The sequence below is a fragment of the Seriola aureovittata genome, chromosome 7 (genome assembly GCF_021018895.1).
Source record: "Seriola aureovittata isolate HTS-2021-v1 ecotype China chromosome 7, ASM2101889v1, whole genome shotgun sequence".
Classification (NCBI taxonomy): Eukaryota; Metazoa; Chordata; class Actinopteri; order Carangiformes; family Carangidae; genus Seriola; species Seriola aureovittata.
In genome coordinates, this window is record NC_079370.1 from 14,246,142 (window position 1) to 14,263,253 (window position 17,112).

Sequence of the window (17,112 nt, forward strand, 5' to 3'; positions counted from 1 at the left end):
TTAAATGAAATATTTGGTTCTGCATGTGGGCGGGTGCTCAATATGATTGACAAGCCTGTGGGCCAATGAGATAACGCGCTGAGGCTGTACCCCTTGACGCATTTGTAATTTTCTGCATTTCAACCAATGGGCAGTCACGTCAAATGTACGCACAGTTTTTTACAATTCTGTTGTAAATAAACGAATGACAGAGACGTTGGTGATAGTGCAATTGCTATCAAAAATATATAATCAACACGGAAACCCATTACTCGACTGTGAATCAAGGTAATTATGATTGCATGTCATCTAACTAATAACAAACAGTATGAATTCATTCAACAACTGTCGTTATCGGTATCGTCTGAGAAGTCACTGAATGACAAAGCAATGAAAGATTAGCTGCTAGTAGTAATGCTAATGCTAACTGCTGACATTGCTAAGCCAACTCAGCTCTTAAAAATATCACCGACACAACAATTCCACAACAATATAAGAAGTAACAACGATGCCACAGAATTAGCTAATCGTTATTTTGCTGTCGGTACTTCGTTTTAATCAACTATATGACGTTAACGCCAATGTTAGCTTTGTAGCTTGTTGGTAAACCTAGCGAGTATATAGCTTTATATTGTCTATATAGTCTGAAATCGCGCTACGCTTGTCTTTGAAGTGCAGCTAAGCGTGTGTTTAAAAATTGTGCTTGCTATTAGCATTAGAGCATAATTATAACGTATGTTGTGGTCCCATTACTTTTCAAGCTGCTGTGGCTACGTTGATGTCATTCCTACCCGCCAGTTTGCTGCCAGCCTCTCGAGTCAGACTGTGGATAGCTACACAGGTAGCTTGTGGCCAATGCCACAGGCTCGACCTGCCGAGAGAAGTGGACTGTCGACCTCGAGAAGAACTTGCGAGTTGGCCTCAACAGACCTCTGTGGTCCCCACTTGGCTGTTGGACTGAAGAGGGAGTGCCTGTGGATTTACCAGCAGTGAAAGTTGTCATGTCGGAGTTAAATAAAGAGGTGGTGGATTTGGTTTGGGGGAGACCCTCCAATGGAGGAGTGTCTGCCTCCATCTTCCGTAGATGGACCCAAGGTATGATACTTTGTCTCAGTCTGATGATATGAATGGAAGTGCTTTCGTGTTACATATTGTATATTCACTCAGAAGCAGGGATGCTAAGTGTATCCAAGCTTTAATTCTGTCCAAAACAGTACCACAGGTATTCTTAGTTGTTTGATCCTCCTGTCTAATTGAAAGCCAGATAAGCACTAAAATACCATGCTGTCATGTAAGTTGCTGTTATGTATACTCCAAATAATCATCCCTGTTTCTGCACATGGGTGGTTAGCCCTTCCACAGAGTTTAGCCTGAATAACTGAGTCATTCCCGGCCTTCAATATGACTAAGACTGCAATTAACAATTATTTTTAATATCGATTGATCTGATAATTATTTTCTCGATTAATCAAGTAATTGTTTCATCTAAAAAATGTCAGAAAATGGTGTAAAATGCCCAAAGCCCAGTTTCTCATTGTCCAAAGTGGCGTTGTCTAATGCCTGGTTTTGTCATTTGGTTTTTAAAACCAAATCCCAAAGATGCCCAGTTTACTATCATTTTTTTGTTTGTTTTCTAAAAAATATAACTTATTAAAAACTAATATTTGATGATATAAATAGATGCCAATTAAGTTTCTCTCTCAGTCATCTAATCTATTAATAGATTCATTCTTTCACATTCTCAAATGTGTGCAGGTGAACATGTCTAAAACAAATGTCTTATTTGATATTACTGAGAAAAAATTTAAGATGTCTCTGTTAACACTTGAGATTTTTTTTGTCTTCATCACAGGATTTGTTTTCAGTGAGAATGAGCAGACAGCACTGGAGCAGTTTGAAGGCGGGCCATGTGCTGTCATTGCACCTGTCCAGGTATGGTATAGTTAAGTCTGTGAGGGCAGACTATGGACAAACAATACTTAGCAAGTGTAGCATATTGTATATTGAGTTTGTGTTTCTTTGCAGGCTTTTCTCTTAAAGAACATTCTCTTTAATAGAGAAAGTTCCAACTGGAGACAGATGTCAGGTAGATTATCCACAGAAACATCCAGACCATTATTTTCTGCTATTGTTTAATATATCTGACCAATTAAATCATGCATGTTTTATGTTTGTGTCTGTTAGAAGAGGAGCAAAAAACAGCCCTGTGTTCCACGTTGAGTGAAATCCTGGAGTCTGCCTGTTCCAGCCCCTCCACTGGGTTCTGCCTGGTGACCTGGGCAAAGGGACAAGGCCCACACACTAGCACACATACTAACACACAGTCACAGTCACAAACACAGGACATGCCAGAGAGCAGCCAGCCACCACAGGAGCAGCAGCCCAGTGAGTCTTACGTCACATTCACATGCGACATGCACATTCACGATGACAGTACACAAACATGAGAGGTCACTTATTCACCAAAGTATCGCCCTCACAAGAAAAGTAACTTTTAATGACAAACTATTTGACAGTGTGGGGTTTTGCTGTGTCATGCTCTGATACCACAGTGTATGTGTGTTTTCTTGTGTCTAGCTGCTTTGGCTGCCGAGGACCTTGGCTTTGAGCGATTTCACAGTGTTCTGCAGTAAGTGACACTTAACATTCTCACCACAGCTAACACCTTCCGTCTTTATGCTCATTACTGTTTCTTCCTACACGCAGATGATGTTGAAAATAAATAATACAGTGGTTTTCTGTGGGGATTAAGACCTCACAAATCCTGGATTTACAATTGCCAATATGCAGTGATAGAATAGAGAACTACCTGTTTCTCAGAAGATAGTATCAGCAGAGTATTTGATTAATCTAGTCTCTTAGACTTGGCTTTCACATTGAATTAGCTATTTCACTCTGCTCACAAGTTGCTGAATCAGCACTTTCACTGATTGCCTAATAAAAAAAAAAAAAACTACCTCTCACTACATTTTCTCACACACAAACTGAATGAATGCAAGGCTGCACTTGCCAGAGGAATATTGAAATTTCATCACATTGTAAGTGCACTGGCAGCTGAGACCACAGTCAGCAAAAAGCAATGCTGACTCACAGTGAGGAAGTGCATGCTATCTAAGACAGACAACCCCACAAGCAAGATTTCCAAGGTGGAGCAAAAGAGAAAAGTAGCTCCAAACAGACAAGATTAGATTTTTTTATTTGTCCTCTGCTGCATTTAGTAGATTTGTGCCCTATCATGAAAGTTATCTTTACCATCCTGGCATAATGAAAGCAGTTAATACATCAGTAGCTTTTAATGACCTCAGAACACCCAACAAATCTTATGTCTTTTGAGTGGTTCATAAGTCATCTTGGTGTTTGTTCTTTTGCAGCAAGCGGACTGTAATGTCAGTGTCTGATCTGAGAGAGGAGGTGCTGTCTCTCTACCACACCTGGAGGGGGTGCTGTGGAGTCTTGCTTTTCCTCTACTCAGTCATCCTAACCAAGGTAAATTAAATAAATGGCTGGATGGAGAAAGGGATAGAAATATTAGATACTGAATGGAAATTATGATATTGGTGGTGTTCTCTGTCATTTGATAGAAGTGATAGTTACATAAAGACTTTTTTTTTTTAAGTCTCAAACACAAAACCTCTTTTTATTAATGGGTATTTAATCTGTGTGTTTTAGCATGTTAAGTAATTTTTCCCAACCGTCGCATCAATGTTCAAATACACAAAAATCCTCCTCTGGTTCTTTCTGTGCAGGGCATAGAAAATATACGAAATGAGATCCAGGACACGATGGAGCCTCTCATAGACCCTGTGCATGGTCATGGCAGGTATAGGAACACCTCTCCTCACCTATTGTCCACATCAGTTACACTGTTACAGCAAGTTAAACGTTATGCTAGCTCCTTTTTTTGCGTGGTAAAGAGTATATGGTGTCTTATATTTTCTTGATGTCTCCTTTCTTATCTTTTGCAGTCAGAGCCTGGTTAACCTCCTTGTAACTGGCCACGCTGTGTCTAATGTCTGGGATGGAGACAGGGAGTGCTCTGGCATGAGTAAGACTTCCATGTAGTTACTGCTTGCACACAGAAATGTCATATTCCCACAAGAGGCACACACATCACACTCACAGAGCTCAGTTTTATGGCTCCATATTTAACCCATATCCATCCGACGGCAATAATTCCAACACACAACCCACAGCATTGCATAAAAAGCACAAATTAATACCAGTTTGACATAATTTAACAAATTCACATTGTGTTCGTCTTTTTTTTTCTTTCTTCCTCTTTCTTCTCTTATAGAACTACATGGCATACATAAACAAGCATCAGTTGGCTTCCTCACGCTTATGGAATCCCTACGCTATTGCAAGGTACAGACACATACAGGCTCTGAGAACATAATGCAATAAAAACAACAAACCATTCAATGCTTTCTGATGGTGAATCTGCAGAGGATTTGTGGATTTTTATTTTTTGATGAAGATTCGCTATAAATTGAGATGGACACCAATTGTATAAACTAAGAGAGCGCTACAAAAACAAATAAACACACAAATGCTCAGTGTTGTGTGACTCTGAGAAGTGAGAATTTTCCAATAAGTGAAGCACAAACCACAGTGAGAGCTCCCATGTGAAAATATGTGTTTGTACGGAATAGTCCCAACAGACTTGCTGTAAACTCCCCACTCATTCTACACTTTTATTTTCTGGCACACATGTACTGAAACACACAAAAATAAACCACAAAAGAAATTTGAAAACACATGTGACGTGACACATTTTTGTCATCTTGCAAAACAGGAATCTTGGCTGTTTATTTATCATTGCCAACATAAGCAAGCCCAAAAATGCTGGAGTTGAGGCATGAACTCTCCAGAGGCAATGTAGGCAGCTATAATATGTTAATAGCAAGTAGATAGTTGCCAAAGTAACTAGAGAGCTGTTAAGAGTGATTTAAGAGACCAACTTATATCAAGTAAGGAGAGCTCTGCAGTGTGTCAGAATGTATGCTGTTCATATAACATTGTGCTATTTGGTTTATTGTTGTATGGAAAGGAAGTTGAAGCTGGATATAATGCCATTGTTCAGGAGAGCATGTGTCTTATAAGAGATGGTCCAAATGGAAATTAATTAAGTTCACTTTGATCATATACATTTCATTACAGAGTACTATTTGTTGAGGGTCCAGAAAAGTAACATGCTGTTCTTATACTCTGCCATGTTATGTCTGTTAAAATATGAATGTGTGTCATGAAAAAAGAGTTGTTACACGTTGAGCAGTCTGTGATTCATGATGAAAATTACACACACATTTGTTGTGCATTCCTTTTCTGTGTGTGTGTGTGTGTGTGTGTGTGTGTTTCAGGTCGGGGCATTCCTCAAGTCTCCAAAGTTCCCTATTTGGATCCTTGGCAGCGAAACTCACCTCTCTGTGTTTTTCACCAAGGCAAGTTCAATACATTCATCCATAAGCGAGTAAACACATATTTCACACACAGACACACAGATTGTAATATAAGCCAGTCTCCTCAGCAGGTTAGAAAAACCAAAATATGGAATGTGCTTAACAGATTTAATATAGTGCAGATCAGATATCAATGTGGGGGAAAAAAGAGGCAGAAAGGGAGGGGAGGGAAAATTGAGCGCAGGAGATAGTCATATATGGCCTGTGCTGTTTCTTGGCTTTTCACCTATCCCGCATTAAGAAGAAGAAAAAAGCTCTGTTTCCACACACTCGCACACAGTCATCCTAATGCGCGCTCTCTCTCACATGCACACGAGCACACGATTTTAGTTTCTCAACCATCTGTGATCTGCTAAACAATGTGTTGTTCATAATATACGGCCATGACGTAAACTGCTGAATTTGGACTCCATTTACAGTATACTTCTGTCTACCCTCACTATCGGGTTTATTCCAACAAAATGGATCACACATATTTCTGTTCTGGCACTTGTTCATAAGAACATGGTTTTGTTGTACAAAATAGTCCCAGGAACTCAGAACCTCCAGAAAAAAATTAGGATAACTGAAATGAAAAAAAAGAGAACTGATGTTATATTGTAGTGATAAGTTTTGAGTGCAATCAAATGACGAGTCTTTACAAGATGTTGTACTCCGGAGGTTTGTATTTTCAAAAGAAAGCACATCAGTGTAAGGTGTTGCAGTGCAGGAAAAAAAACTGGAACCAGGTTCATGTGGTGAAAGCTCTTGGAAATTCTTGGAAAAGGGTCAAAACATCGTGCTCCTGCACCAGCAGCAACTCAGATATACAGGTCTGCACATACATACATGCACAGACCTGTGCAACAAGGTCCAGAATGCTCACTGTAATTGAGGTCAACCCTGCTGTTGTAACTTTGAGAGAAACTTGGGTAGAAGTATCATCAGATCACTGCTTGTGTGTGTGTGTGTGTGTGTGTGTGTGTGTGTGTGTGTGCGCATGCGTGTGTCCGCGTCCGCCCGCTTACCCTCATTGCACTCAAACAAACATGTGTATCATCTCTATTGGTGAACATGTAATATAATACATTGTTGTAGCTTGTGTATTAAAGCTGGCAGGTTTGGTCGTAGCAAATTGATTCTCCCTGCTGTTGTGAAAATGGCACCAGAGAGGCAGAAAAATCCCAGGAAGTCATCTCCATCGTAAGGCCACACCCTTAATATACCATTGATTAAAAGCTAAGTTACAAGCTGAAGCCTGCTAGGCGAGTGGATCATATGTTGGCTCAGTGATGACCCAAAGTCGTCATGCATGCACTGATGACTTACCGATTGCTACAACTCCCCCGGCACTAGTGACATGTTCACATATACACGCGCACACACAGACTGACTCTTACACACAAATTCCAGAGCGCAGGGAACCTAATCCTGATTAGCATTAGTGTTATGTGTGTGTATGTGTGTGTAACTTCAGGTGGATGGCTTCCTGTATGGAATGTGACTCCAGAGTTCCCATCTGGATCCATTTGTCTCGTTGGAGACTGTGAACACACACGCATGCATATATACTGACGCACACGGCTGACGCTACACTATGCGGGCTCTACAACTTTGAGACCAAGCTCAGGGGGGAAGACATGGGAGCAAGGGCACTCTGCTGGTAGACCTCACTCAGTGTGACCCTGTCCTCTTTGAAAGGGAATCTATGTTTAGAGCTAATTTGAAGCACTCTGAGATTTCCCAGGTTTCATGATACAAAAATACATGCTACCTGGTTATGTAGCTTTTAGCTTCGATACAGAACCATCAGCTCCACAAAAGCAGAAAACCTGATCCCTGCCTCTGATGTGTCAGCGGCACCTTCTGTCTGCCTTTGGAGACGGGTGTGTATTCCCCCGAGTCCCTGTCAGTCTGTGACTGTGGCTTTCAGACCATCAGCTTAATAGCATTAGTGGGGTTTTTTTTATCTAATCTACCTACACAAAGGCCATTCCACCATCTCCAATCCCTACGCACAACACCCCCCACACTCTCTGCCCTCTGTTGTATTAATGTGTATGTGCATATGAGAAAGATCCTGAGTGTGTATAATGGCATGTAATGGGATCTGTTTTTGGACAAGAGTTTCTGAGACGCCAGAGGAAGGAAAGAAAGGAAGACAGAGACAGGGAGAGTGAAGGCGAAAAGGGACAGGTGATGGATGAGACATATCAAGCATTTTGTCTAGAAAAGGATTCTTTCTTCCTTCCTTTCCCCCCTGCTTGTCTTTGAAGTAACTATCCACTCCAATGTACTGTGGGTTGGTTGCCCAAGAAAAGGATTCCCCAGCGCACCTCAGCCAACCTCTTCAGATTATTGGTCCCTCATGGGAAGGAAAAAGGAAGAAGGGAAGTAGAAAGGAAGGATGCACTTTAAAGAGTCGGGTAGTGGTCACTCAGGAAAGCGGGTGGGGGTGATCCTCTTGTGACATTTCTCATCACTCTTTACTCTCCTCCTGCTTAGTGATGAGGTTCACAGGCTGTATATCTGCTTCTCCAGGGAGTTACGTGTGTGTTTTTGTGTGTGTATGTGTACAGTAGCTGTGTTCTGGGTCAGTGATTTACTAGGAAGGAGAGCAGCCGCTGTGGCGCTCTGTGTCCCTTAAGACTCCAGCTTCTGTCTACACTCACAGAATATCCTTTAAGGACTGGTAAAGAGCAGAAGCTTGGAGCACAAGTATACAGACACAGTTAATGTAGGTTAGTTTAATTCAATGAGGCTTTATTGACATTACATTTACTGTATGGCTGAAATCATTATAGCTTTTAACTGCATCCCAGAGTCTTGTTCAGTCAATTGAACTTGCTCAGGTGTCAAAGCTATTAAGTGAACCTTGAGTATGTGTCCTCAAGACTATTAATGAGCCTCCAACAGTTCACAAATTATATATCATGATACTAAATAAAAATGAATGAAATTGAAAATGATACCATGATATAATCATATCAACATAAGATGACAATGCTGAGTTGATAAACAATAATATTGAATTGTGCCCCCCACACCCACCCCCTGAGGGTAGTTTGAACAATACAAAGAATGAATATAAAAAAAAGAAAAGAATATAATAGGTCATAAGAACGGTGTACTTTCTGTTAAACAGGATTACTTTCTGATCTTCGTATGATCAGAGGGTGCGGGCCACACACAAACACAAAATAACAAAGCAGTGTACATTAACGGTCATTAATAATCTGTGACATGTCAGACCAAAGGCCATTGTAGTAGGATGAAAGGCTCTCTGTGTCAGTGTGTGTGTGCTGCACTGTTCTTCCTTTTCCCCTGTGTGTTGGTCTCTGTTATAGGAGCCATCATTACGCTGTGTAAGTATCCTCTGGTGGCTCCTCACTTTTCTGATGAGACACAGTCTTTCTCATCCAAGACAGCTCCATAAATCACTGCTTTGTCCTGTCTGTCACACCTAAAACACAGAATCACAGACGTTAGCATACAGTTGATACTGCGCGCACTCCTTATCTAGCGAGGGAGAGGATTTCCATTGCTTCCTGTACTCGGACAAAGGCAAGTTGAGGTGAACAAAACAAACATATACAAGCACACATACACTCTATATAACAAACAATCATGCACTGACTGTCTCTTCACCTTCCTCCTCCGTCTGTCATGTAGTGAAGCTGTCGATACAAACTAGGAACAAGGCAGGAGACACTGTCCGAGACCTCTGCTTTGTTGTCTTGAAACCGATCCCTTAAGATGCACTCTATGGCCACTCAGAGCCTCTCAGCACACACAATAGCTCTTTGGGTAGACTAAAAGGAAAGAAAGAGTAACTCTAGTCTACTATGCTTCCCTGTCTTTCCTGAGGTAGCATGTGGAGATAAAGGACGAAAGGGAGAAGGAAGAATGGAAGAAAAAGTCAAGGGTGGGAGGGGAGGAAATACTCTAAAACTGGAGTACCTACTTAAAGCAGGAAAAAGTAAGTAAAAAGGGGTAAAATTGGGCAAGAGAAAGAGCAAGAGAGGAAAAGGGCCTACAGGGGATTGTCAACCTAAGAGAGCCACTTAAGTCTAGTAAGGACGGAACAACAGAAGTGCTAATGGCTAGAGGTGAAGGTTTAGGCAGTGGTCAGTAGTTGGTACTCATATAAAGTAAAGTGGTAAAGAGGTTAGTTGGATGTCAGCTAAGTTTGGTACCCTATCTCTGAAGGTGTGATGCAGGAAGTCTGGTTTGTTGATTAGAAAAATAGGATCACACATATACTGTATAATGCCGTATGTGTCTTGTGTTATGGGACAAGCCTGGATATGTCCAGTAGTCCTGACTTAACTGAGAAGACACATACACACTCTCCCATTTGCTTACAGGAAAGCCCTTTGTTCATTTGACATGTTCAATTTCAATAAATGTATTCTGGCTTTGCTCAGAGCAACTGTTCTGCATTACTTTGTGTATTTAAGTCCTCGGAGTGGTGTGCGGGTGTTGTTCTTGCTTTGTTCCTTTGTAGGGTAGCTTGTTGTTTCTCTGTTAAGGAGGTCCGGGGTTTGTGCAAAAAAAAGAAAAAGTCAGACTGTGGGGATTGGAATGTGCTCCTTCATTTCATAAGGCACACTCACAGAGCTGTGTGCGTGTGTGTGTGTGTGTGTGTGTGTGTGTGTGTGTGTGTGTGTGTGTGTGTGTGTGTGTGTGTGTGTGTGTGTGTGTGTGTGTGTGTGTGTGTGTGTGTCATTGTGCCGTGTCTCTGCATGAGTATGAATGCTTTTACACTGCCAAATAAAATAGAATGCAGTACTCCAGGACACACTTCGGCAGTGGACCTGTCTAATTATTGCACAGATATTCTCTCTCCTTTCTGGAGACACACACTCACACACACTCTCACACACATACTGTAACACAGTAGGCATGAGTGCAAAGAAACGCTGAGACACACACTTACACACACCTTCCCTGTGGAGCGTGTTAGCTCCATGACATGTTTTCCAACTCAGCAGCATCTTCCTCAGGCCTCTAATAAAACAGAGATCAAAGACAACCAAGCAGACCTGTCATCACAAGCACACACTCACAATCACCTTATTTCTGGTGCCATTATGTACGTTTGTGTGCATGTGCATGATCCTATGTTCATGTGAGTCATTGTCTTCCCTATTCTTTCCCTTGTGTTCATTAGCCATATTGGCATGTATAGACTAGCCATAAAAGTATGTTTTGTTTGTCTGGGGATGTCCACATACTAGTGTTTGTCAAGTGTTGACATCCTGCAACTATAGTACTACCAGGTGATTTACACCAAATGTGTCCATCCGGGTCTGAAAGATAATAAACTGTGTCAACTGCGCTTTTGTTCATGATGCTCATCAGATATTTCATCACTTTCAGAGGAGACGTATTTGCGGGTTCAGGTAAAAGGCAAAGATGCAGTTTATCAAAACAGTTCATGTTTTTAGATACATGCTTCACTGTTAAGCCTACATCTAATTAATTAATCTGCAGAGATAGAGACAACCGCTAAGGAACTTTTTCAGCACTTTATTGCGATGGGATTGGCAAAATGACCCTTGTCTACCCCTAAAAGTGAAACACAGACATATCTAGCCAATGGCAAATCTACTGTCAGATTTATGGAGCCTGTAATGTTAACACATCAGGGCCCTGCTATACACTCTGTGACAGAACAGTGTGTGAGCGCGTGTTCGCTAGTCTGTAACTGTTTCTTTTTGCATCTGAAGAGCCGGCAGCTGGGAGTCATCTCTTCTCGATCTGAACCCCTCTCTCCCTGAGTAAGCCCTGAGTACAGTAATAAGTGGACCGTGAAACCCAAGCAGCCTGCATGGATCTGAGGCTCAAGCTTTAATAAAGGCCAGCTAAAGGAGATGAGCAGGGTTCATTTGCTCTCCAAAAACATGCTGTGTTTGTCCAGTGCTTCGTTGTCATAAATACAATCCCTCCCTCACTCATATGGAGGAACAGTGAGAACCCTCTGACTCTCGCCTGCACACTTGTGTGTGTGTGTGTGTGTGTGCGTGTGTGTGTGTGTGTGTGAGAGAGAGAGAGAGACAGTTAAGGCTGAAAAGCCATCTTATGAAGTATTGAATTTTATTCTCTCTTGGTAAAATATCCCCTCTATCTCCTTTAAGCTTTTTTTTTATTTTACTTACACTTCTCTAATTATTCATTCAGGATATTTTCAGTGAACTATGACACTCACCCTTGCACTTATTATAATTGTTTGCTTGCAAATTTGTTCATCAGGAACTAATGGTTAGTAACCTTTTACATTTACACACAATAAGTTTAAAAATGTTGAACAATGCTTAGAAATGTAAGATGAGAGAGGGCATGAGAAGAAGTTCCTATCCCATGAGATCTGTCAAGGGCATCTGACTTTAGGCTTTTAAGGCTTCACTGTGCTTTAAACAGACTTGGTTGTTCAGTGGTTCATCTGAAGGCAAAACATTTTTAACCCTCCCTCCCCCTGGCTGCATCACTCTCCATTTTCCCATTCCAAGATCTTGGTGTCTTTGTATTTGTTGTTTCTACACAGTGAATCTTACAGTGAATCCTGTGAATCCCTTACACTAAAGAATTAACTAAGAGGGCTTGAGAGAGAGAGAGAGCGAAGTTCAAACCCTGCTTACTTTCTCATATATGCACACCTGTCCTGTCACTGCATGAAGTTGGCATGATCTGATGAGCACTTTGTCTGAAGCAGGCTAAGGCCTTTGGTTTATTTAGGCCGGTCACAAGAGGCATCACCCTCTTGATGCACATACACACTACCTCTTTCCTTGCCAACACTACTCTCTCTGAGTTTCACCAACAAACAAACACTGTAGATCTTGTCATAAATCACAGGCTGTATTTGTAAGACTCGATTTCCTGATTGAGTGTTTGGAGTGAAAACAAGCCGTCTAACTTTATCAGCAGATCAGTTAATAACTGAATGGACGCTGGTGATTGCACTGGCTCCTTAGATTACCCACAGGCACACACACACACACATGCAATACAATGGGTGGTGCTGTATGTTGGCTGCATGTCTTGAGTATAGTTTGTTATACATTAGTCCCGCTAAAGCCTTGACAAGAACAATCAAAATCTGTTAGTCCTGAGTACATCTTGATGATTGTCTGATCGCTTCACGCTGCACTGAACCGTTCTAATGTTTCAGCACTGATGAAGCCACAATATCCCAAAATGTGATCTCCTCCCCACTCTATCCCTCTCTGTCTCCTCACTTAGGTCAGAAATCTCTACGTGGTCACTTTTAGGTCAGAACTCTTCATGCTGTCATGCACAATCTCTCACCTTTTTAATCTTCTCTTTCTCCCCCTCCATTATCTCTCTTTTATGTCTTCCCATCTTTCTGTTTCTCCTTCCTGGCTGTCTTTCTGTAGGAGATGTCCCTGGTAGGTCCAGAGTCTCCGTCAGAACAGGCAAGGAGGGTCTTCCAGTCATTTGATCCTGAAGGTAATGAATGTGTTTGTATCATATGTATTGTGCACATGATCATTATGTTGCTAATGATTCATATCTCCTGCCCTTCACCCCCTGCTCACTTATTTTTAGGGCATTATATTTCATTTGCTAACAAGTACACCAGCTATATTAAAATACTTTAATTAATCCAAACTTTCGCTTTAACTGTCATCTCTCTCTTTGCTCCTTCCTGGTTGAGCAGATTCATTCATATCCTCCACTGTGGCCCTGCTCCTTCTTTCTCTTTCTTCTCTGTTATTCTCTTCCACAGGGTCTGTTTCTCTCCTCTCCACTGTTGTTGTTTAGGTTGGTGAGATCAGCTCCTCCAACAGCTGAGTCAACCATTCTGCTCCTTCCCTCTCTTCCTCGCTTTCCTAAACCTCCTTTCTTGTCACTTCCAGGTGACTGGGGTAAAAGGCGAGGGGAAGGACACAGAAAGCCACACGATGACAGTAGAAAGATTTAGGGTGGATAGTTTGTCATGTCACGAGAAATGAAAGTCTGATGTCTGCAGCGTTCATTTATGTAGCCTCAAGATTACAGTGCGGGGTAATTGTGCGTTCATGAGCACTTAGGGACAAGAAAGAGCATTGAAATGAAACATTTAGTCCTAACATCTGTTGTGTATTGTTTTTTGTCTGCCGTGGAGACAAGAGACGTGGACGTCAGAGATGCTGAGATGTTGGGAGTCACACTCAAGACATGAGCATTTTAACAGCACACACTTGGAGCTATCCATGTTGCGTGGGCCTTCAGCACTTGTAATGCATATGTTCATGTTTATGTGTTTTTATTGTGAAATGAAGTGTGCTGTACTTTGTTACTCATAACAAAAATTATTCAGTATCTGACATGTAGGAGCAACATGCTGATTTGTAGCCATCTTTTTGTATGTGGTGGTTCGATGTTATAGCGTCGGCGCCATGCACTTCGACAACGAATATGTAAACATAACTGTCCATCTTTTTTTTTTTTTTTTTTTCCTTTCCACTTGTTCTTCATCTGTCTCCTCCTGTTGCACAGAATACCACTTTGCATGTTCTCAGATCCACATCTGCTGTCGTCTGCCCAAACCATATAGTTTTTTCTCACACACCTTTTGTGCTAAGACACAATTCACAAACCGTAGTGTATACACAAACGCCATAGCCAGCAGCGCAGTTGAGTGCTGTGCAAAAAGGCTCATAAATCTGTGTGTGTCACATGTGGAGTCAGCACAGCTCCTTGTGTTGTGGAAAAAAGGCGCCAGATGCATTCACACACACTACAGTGACTCACTAGACATACACTCGGAAACCCACTGTCTCAGCATGTTCTTTAATATTTGGAGTTTGTCATTGTCCCTGTGTGGAGTGTGTGCACCCTCTCTGCCGGCTGTCAAACTTTCAGTTGTCACGGAGACAGAATAACATTAGGCAGTGAAAAAGCAAGATTGAGTTGCTTGAGAGCGGACAAGCAGAGCACTTGTCAGTTAATCTTCTTCATAGCACACTCGGGGTTTATGTATTTATCTAAACAACAGGCCACACACAATGACATGTTGTAAGTGCCTGGACACACACAAACAGTCTTTTGGCCAAGAACACATGTTAGTGTTTAAAGCTTCTCCTCTCAGGTAAAGCAATCATCATCATCATGGCCGTGGAATGTAGGTCAGAGAGAAAGGACAAGGTGTGTGCATGTGTGTGTATGATTTTGTTATGGCTGTTTTATCTTTTGTTTTTGTTTTTTCAGATGAGTTAATTCCCCAGGGCCTGTGATGTAAATAGTGCTTGTGCCATATGAAGCCTGTATTTTATGTTTTGTCCAGGGTCAGCCAGTGCATCACCCCCTCTTTATGTCTCTCTCTCTCTCTCTCTCTCTCTCTCTCTCTCTCTCCCTCTCTCCTTCCCTCTCTGTCTCTTTCTGTCTCTCTCTCTGTATCTCTCTCTGTCTCTCTCCCTCCCTCTCTTTCTTTGCAGATAATGGCTTCATCCCAGAGTCTCTGCTAGAGGACGTGATGAAAGCCCTTGACCTTGTTTCAGAGCCTGAGTAGTAAGTGCTTGCATGTTCAAGGCTGTGTGTGTGTGTGTGTGTGTGTGTGTGTGTGTGTGTGTGTGTGTGTGTGTGTGTGTGTGTGTGTGTGTGTGTGTGTGTGTGTGTGTGTGTGTGTGTGTGTGTGTGTGTGTGTGTGTGTGTGTGTGTGTGTGTGTGTGTGTGTGTGTGTGTGTGTGTGTGTGTGTGTGTGTGTGTGTGTGTGTGTGCACCTGTAGAGCTTCTAAAGTTCTAACTCTTAAGTCACGGCCAGGCCAGGTCACCCGCCGTATGCTCATGTTTCACTACCAGGCTCCTATAAAGTTAGACCAGTGAGAGCTCACTATAAAAGCTCAGGGAGAAAGAAAGAACGAAATAAAGAAAGTCAGAAACAGAGGCTTAGAAGGGAGATCATTAACGGCAGGAAGAAAGATTGAGAGAGGGAGGAAACGCTTTAAAGTGCCGCTTCAAACAGAGGCCCGTTCTCATCTGAGGAACAGTAAGTCCTAACGCTGCAGCTGTGGTCCCGGCCAAGTCACTGGACCACTGATCTGCTCTGCAGACCCCCAGATGGCTGATACATCACAACACAGTAAACTGTGGGGAGACTCCCAGTGCAAAAAGTCTCATTGCTTACCAAACAACTAGAGAGTTATTGCAGGGATTCTTCCATGTAAAAAAAATAGCATCTTGTGCTTGAGAAAAAAATGATTAATATGAGTATCTGGAATACTAAAGTACAGACTTTCATCACTCATGGAAGACGAGTGCAAACTGTTTGCAAGTTGCCTGTGACTTAGTATTTCTACATATCGTATGACCTATGTCAGTAAGCTGCTACCATTTGTGGTAAACCAATTTTGTGGACACTGGCTGTTCTCAGCAAAAGTCAGGATACAGCTCCAAGGAATTATAGTCTCTTCATCCTTTGTTGTGTAATGTTTCTGGCAGAATTATCCATTCTCAAAAACAGGAATTCTTGTATATTGTGATTTTTTATAATGTAATGAAACTTTGAAATGTTATGATAAAAAAGTATAAATCCACCAAAAAGCAAATGCCCTTAAGTTTTTCCTGCATTTTCAATCAATTTTAGAACATTTTTGTCAACCATTGAATCAGCTCTGTATCCTAATATGGAACTGAAACAGCCAGTATAATAGCATTTTAAAAATATAATTTTATTACACTGTGAAGAATATAAAGGTGTTTTCTTATTCTTGATATTAATGAAAAATATAAAACGCTCAGTATGTAATTTCTGCGGCTATGGGGTCTTTCAAGCAAAACAATTTAAAAAAAAAAAAAAAAAAAAAAAAAAAACAGCTGGGTGACGTTGTGATGTGTCATGGGATCGTGGGAGTGGTTGTCTTCACCACCATTGCCGTAAGCTTTTCCCGGTTTGAATTCCTTGTTATTCAGTTTTGCCGATGCTGTACGGTGGACCGAGGACATCAGGGAAGGGTTGGGAGCTGAGCTGCCTAACATTTGCTCGGCTTTTTTCTCTCATAACTTAAGATCCAAATGTCTAATGACCAAAATCCTTCATCTGGTTAAAATATATAGTTAAAAATTACCAAGGTGTAATGTGGCTTAAAACTGGATGAAAGTCAATTGTGAGCTTCTGGCAGGCAACCACAACGCCGACGCATGGCATAAGGGATATGATGTCACTGACAGGTGACCAACTCAAGAAGACTGTTACAATGATTAAAATCATGTATTTCCCTAGGTTTGAGAATTTCTGGAAAAAGTTAAGAAAATGTAAGAACACAGCTCTATATATATATATAGGTTTAGTCATTTCAGACATTTTAATGTGGAAACATTACATATTATAACTTAAAAAAATAGTTTTTTACTCAATTCAGAGCCAGCTAATTATATTTTTGTCTGCATATAATTGTTAAAATAGACAATACATTTAGAAATGACAGATATACACCAGTCCAGACAAACATCATATGACTGCATTGTAACCCAACGCTGTGTCATGCTCAATGTAAGCATTTGTATGCACCATCATCTCATGTCCAGTCCATTTTTAAATGAAATCATATGCAGTCATGCAGTGGATACAGAACAAACCGACCACAAACAGCCAACTCAAGATCCCCATCAACACACAATCACTTGTTCACAATAATGAGATATTATTGATCCCCTGTGGAGATTTTCTCAATTTCTCACTCCCCTATAT

At 41.3% G+C, this 17,112-nt stretch overlaps 1 protein-coding gene across 1 annotated transcript in view; it reads left to right on the forward strand.

The window, feature by feature from the left end:
• The first annotated feature begins 139 nt into the window (after positions 1-139).
• mindy3 (MINDY lysine 48 deubiquitinase 3) overlaps positions 140-17,112 on the forward strand; it is a 20,825-nt gene continuing 3,852 nt past the window's right edge. Inside the window, exons 1-13 of the mRNA XM_056381775.1 lie at positions 140-267; positions 741-1,074; positions 1,832-1,911; positions 2,005-2,065; positions 2,164-2,364; positions 2,557-2,608; positions 3,351-3,465; positions 3,726-3,799; positions 3,945-4,024; positions 4,274-4,344; positions 5,340-5,420; positions 12,818-12,890; positions 14,861-14,933. Of these exons, the coding sequence (XP_056237750.1) occupies positions 981-1,074; positions 1,832-1,911; positions 2,005-2,065; positions 2,164-2,364; positions 2,557-2,608; positions 3,351-3,465; positions 3,726-3,799; positions 3,945-4,024; positions 4,274-4,344; positions 5,340-5,420; positions 12,818-12,890; positions 14,861-14,933 (1,055 nt within the window). The 5' untranslated portion in view covers positions 140-267; positions 741-980. The remainder of the gene's footprint in view (positions 268-740; positions 1,075-1,831; positions 1,912-2,004; positions 2,066-2,163; positions 2,365-2,556; positions 2,609-3,350; positions 3,466-3,725; positions 3,800-3,944; positions 4,025-4,273; positions 4,345-5,339; positions 5,421-12,817; positions 12,891-14,860; positions 14,934-17,112) is intronic.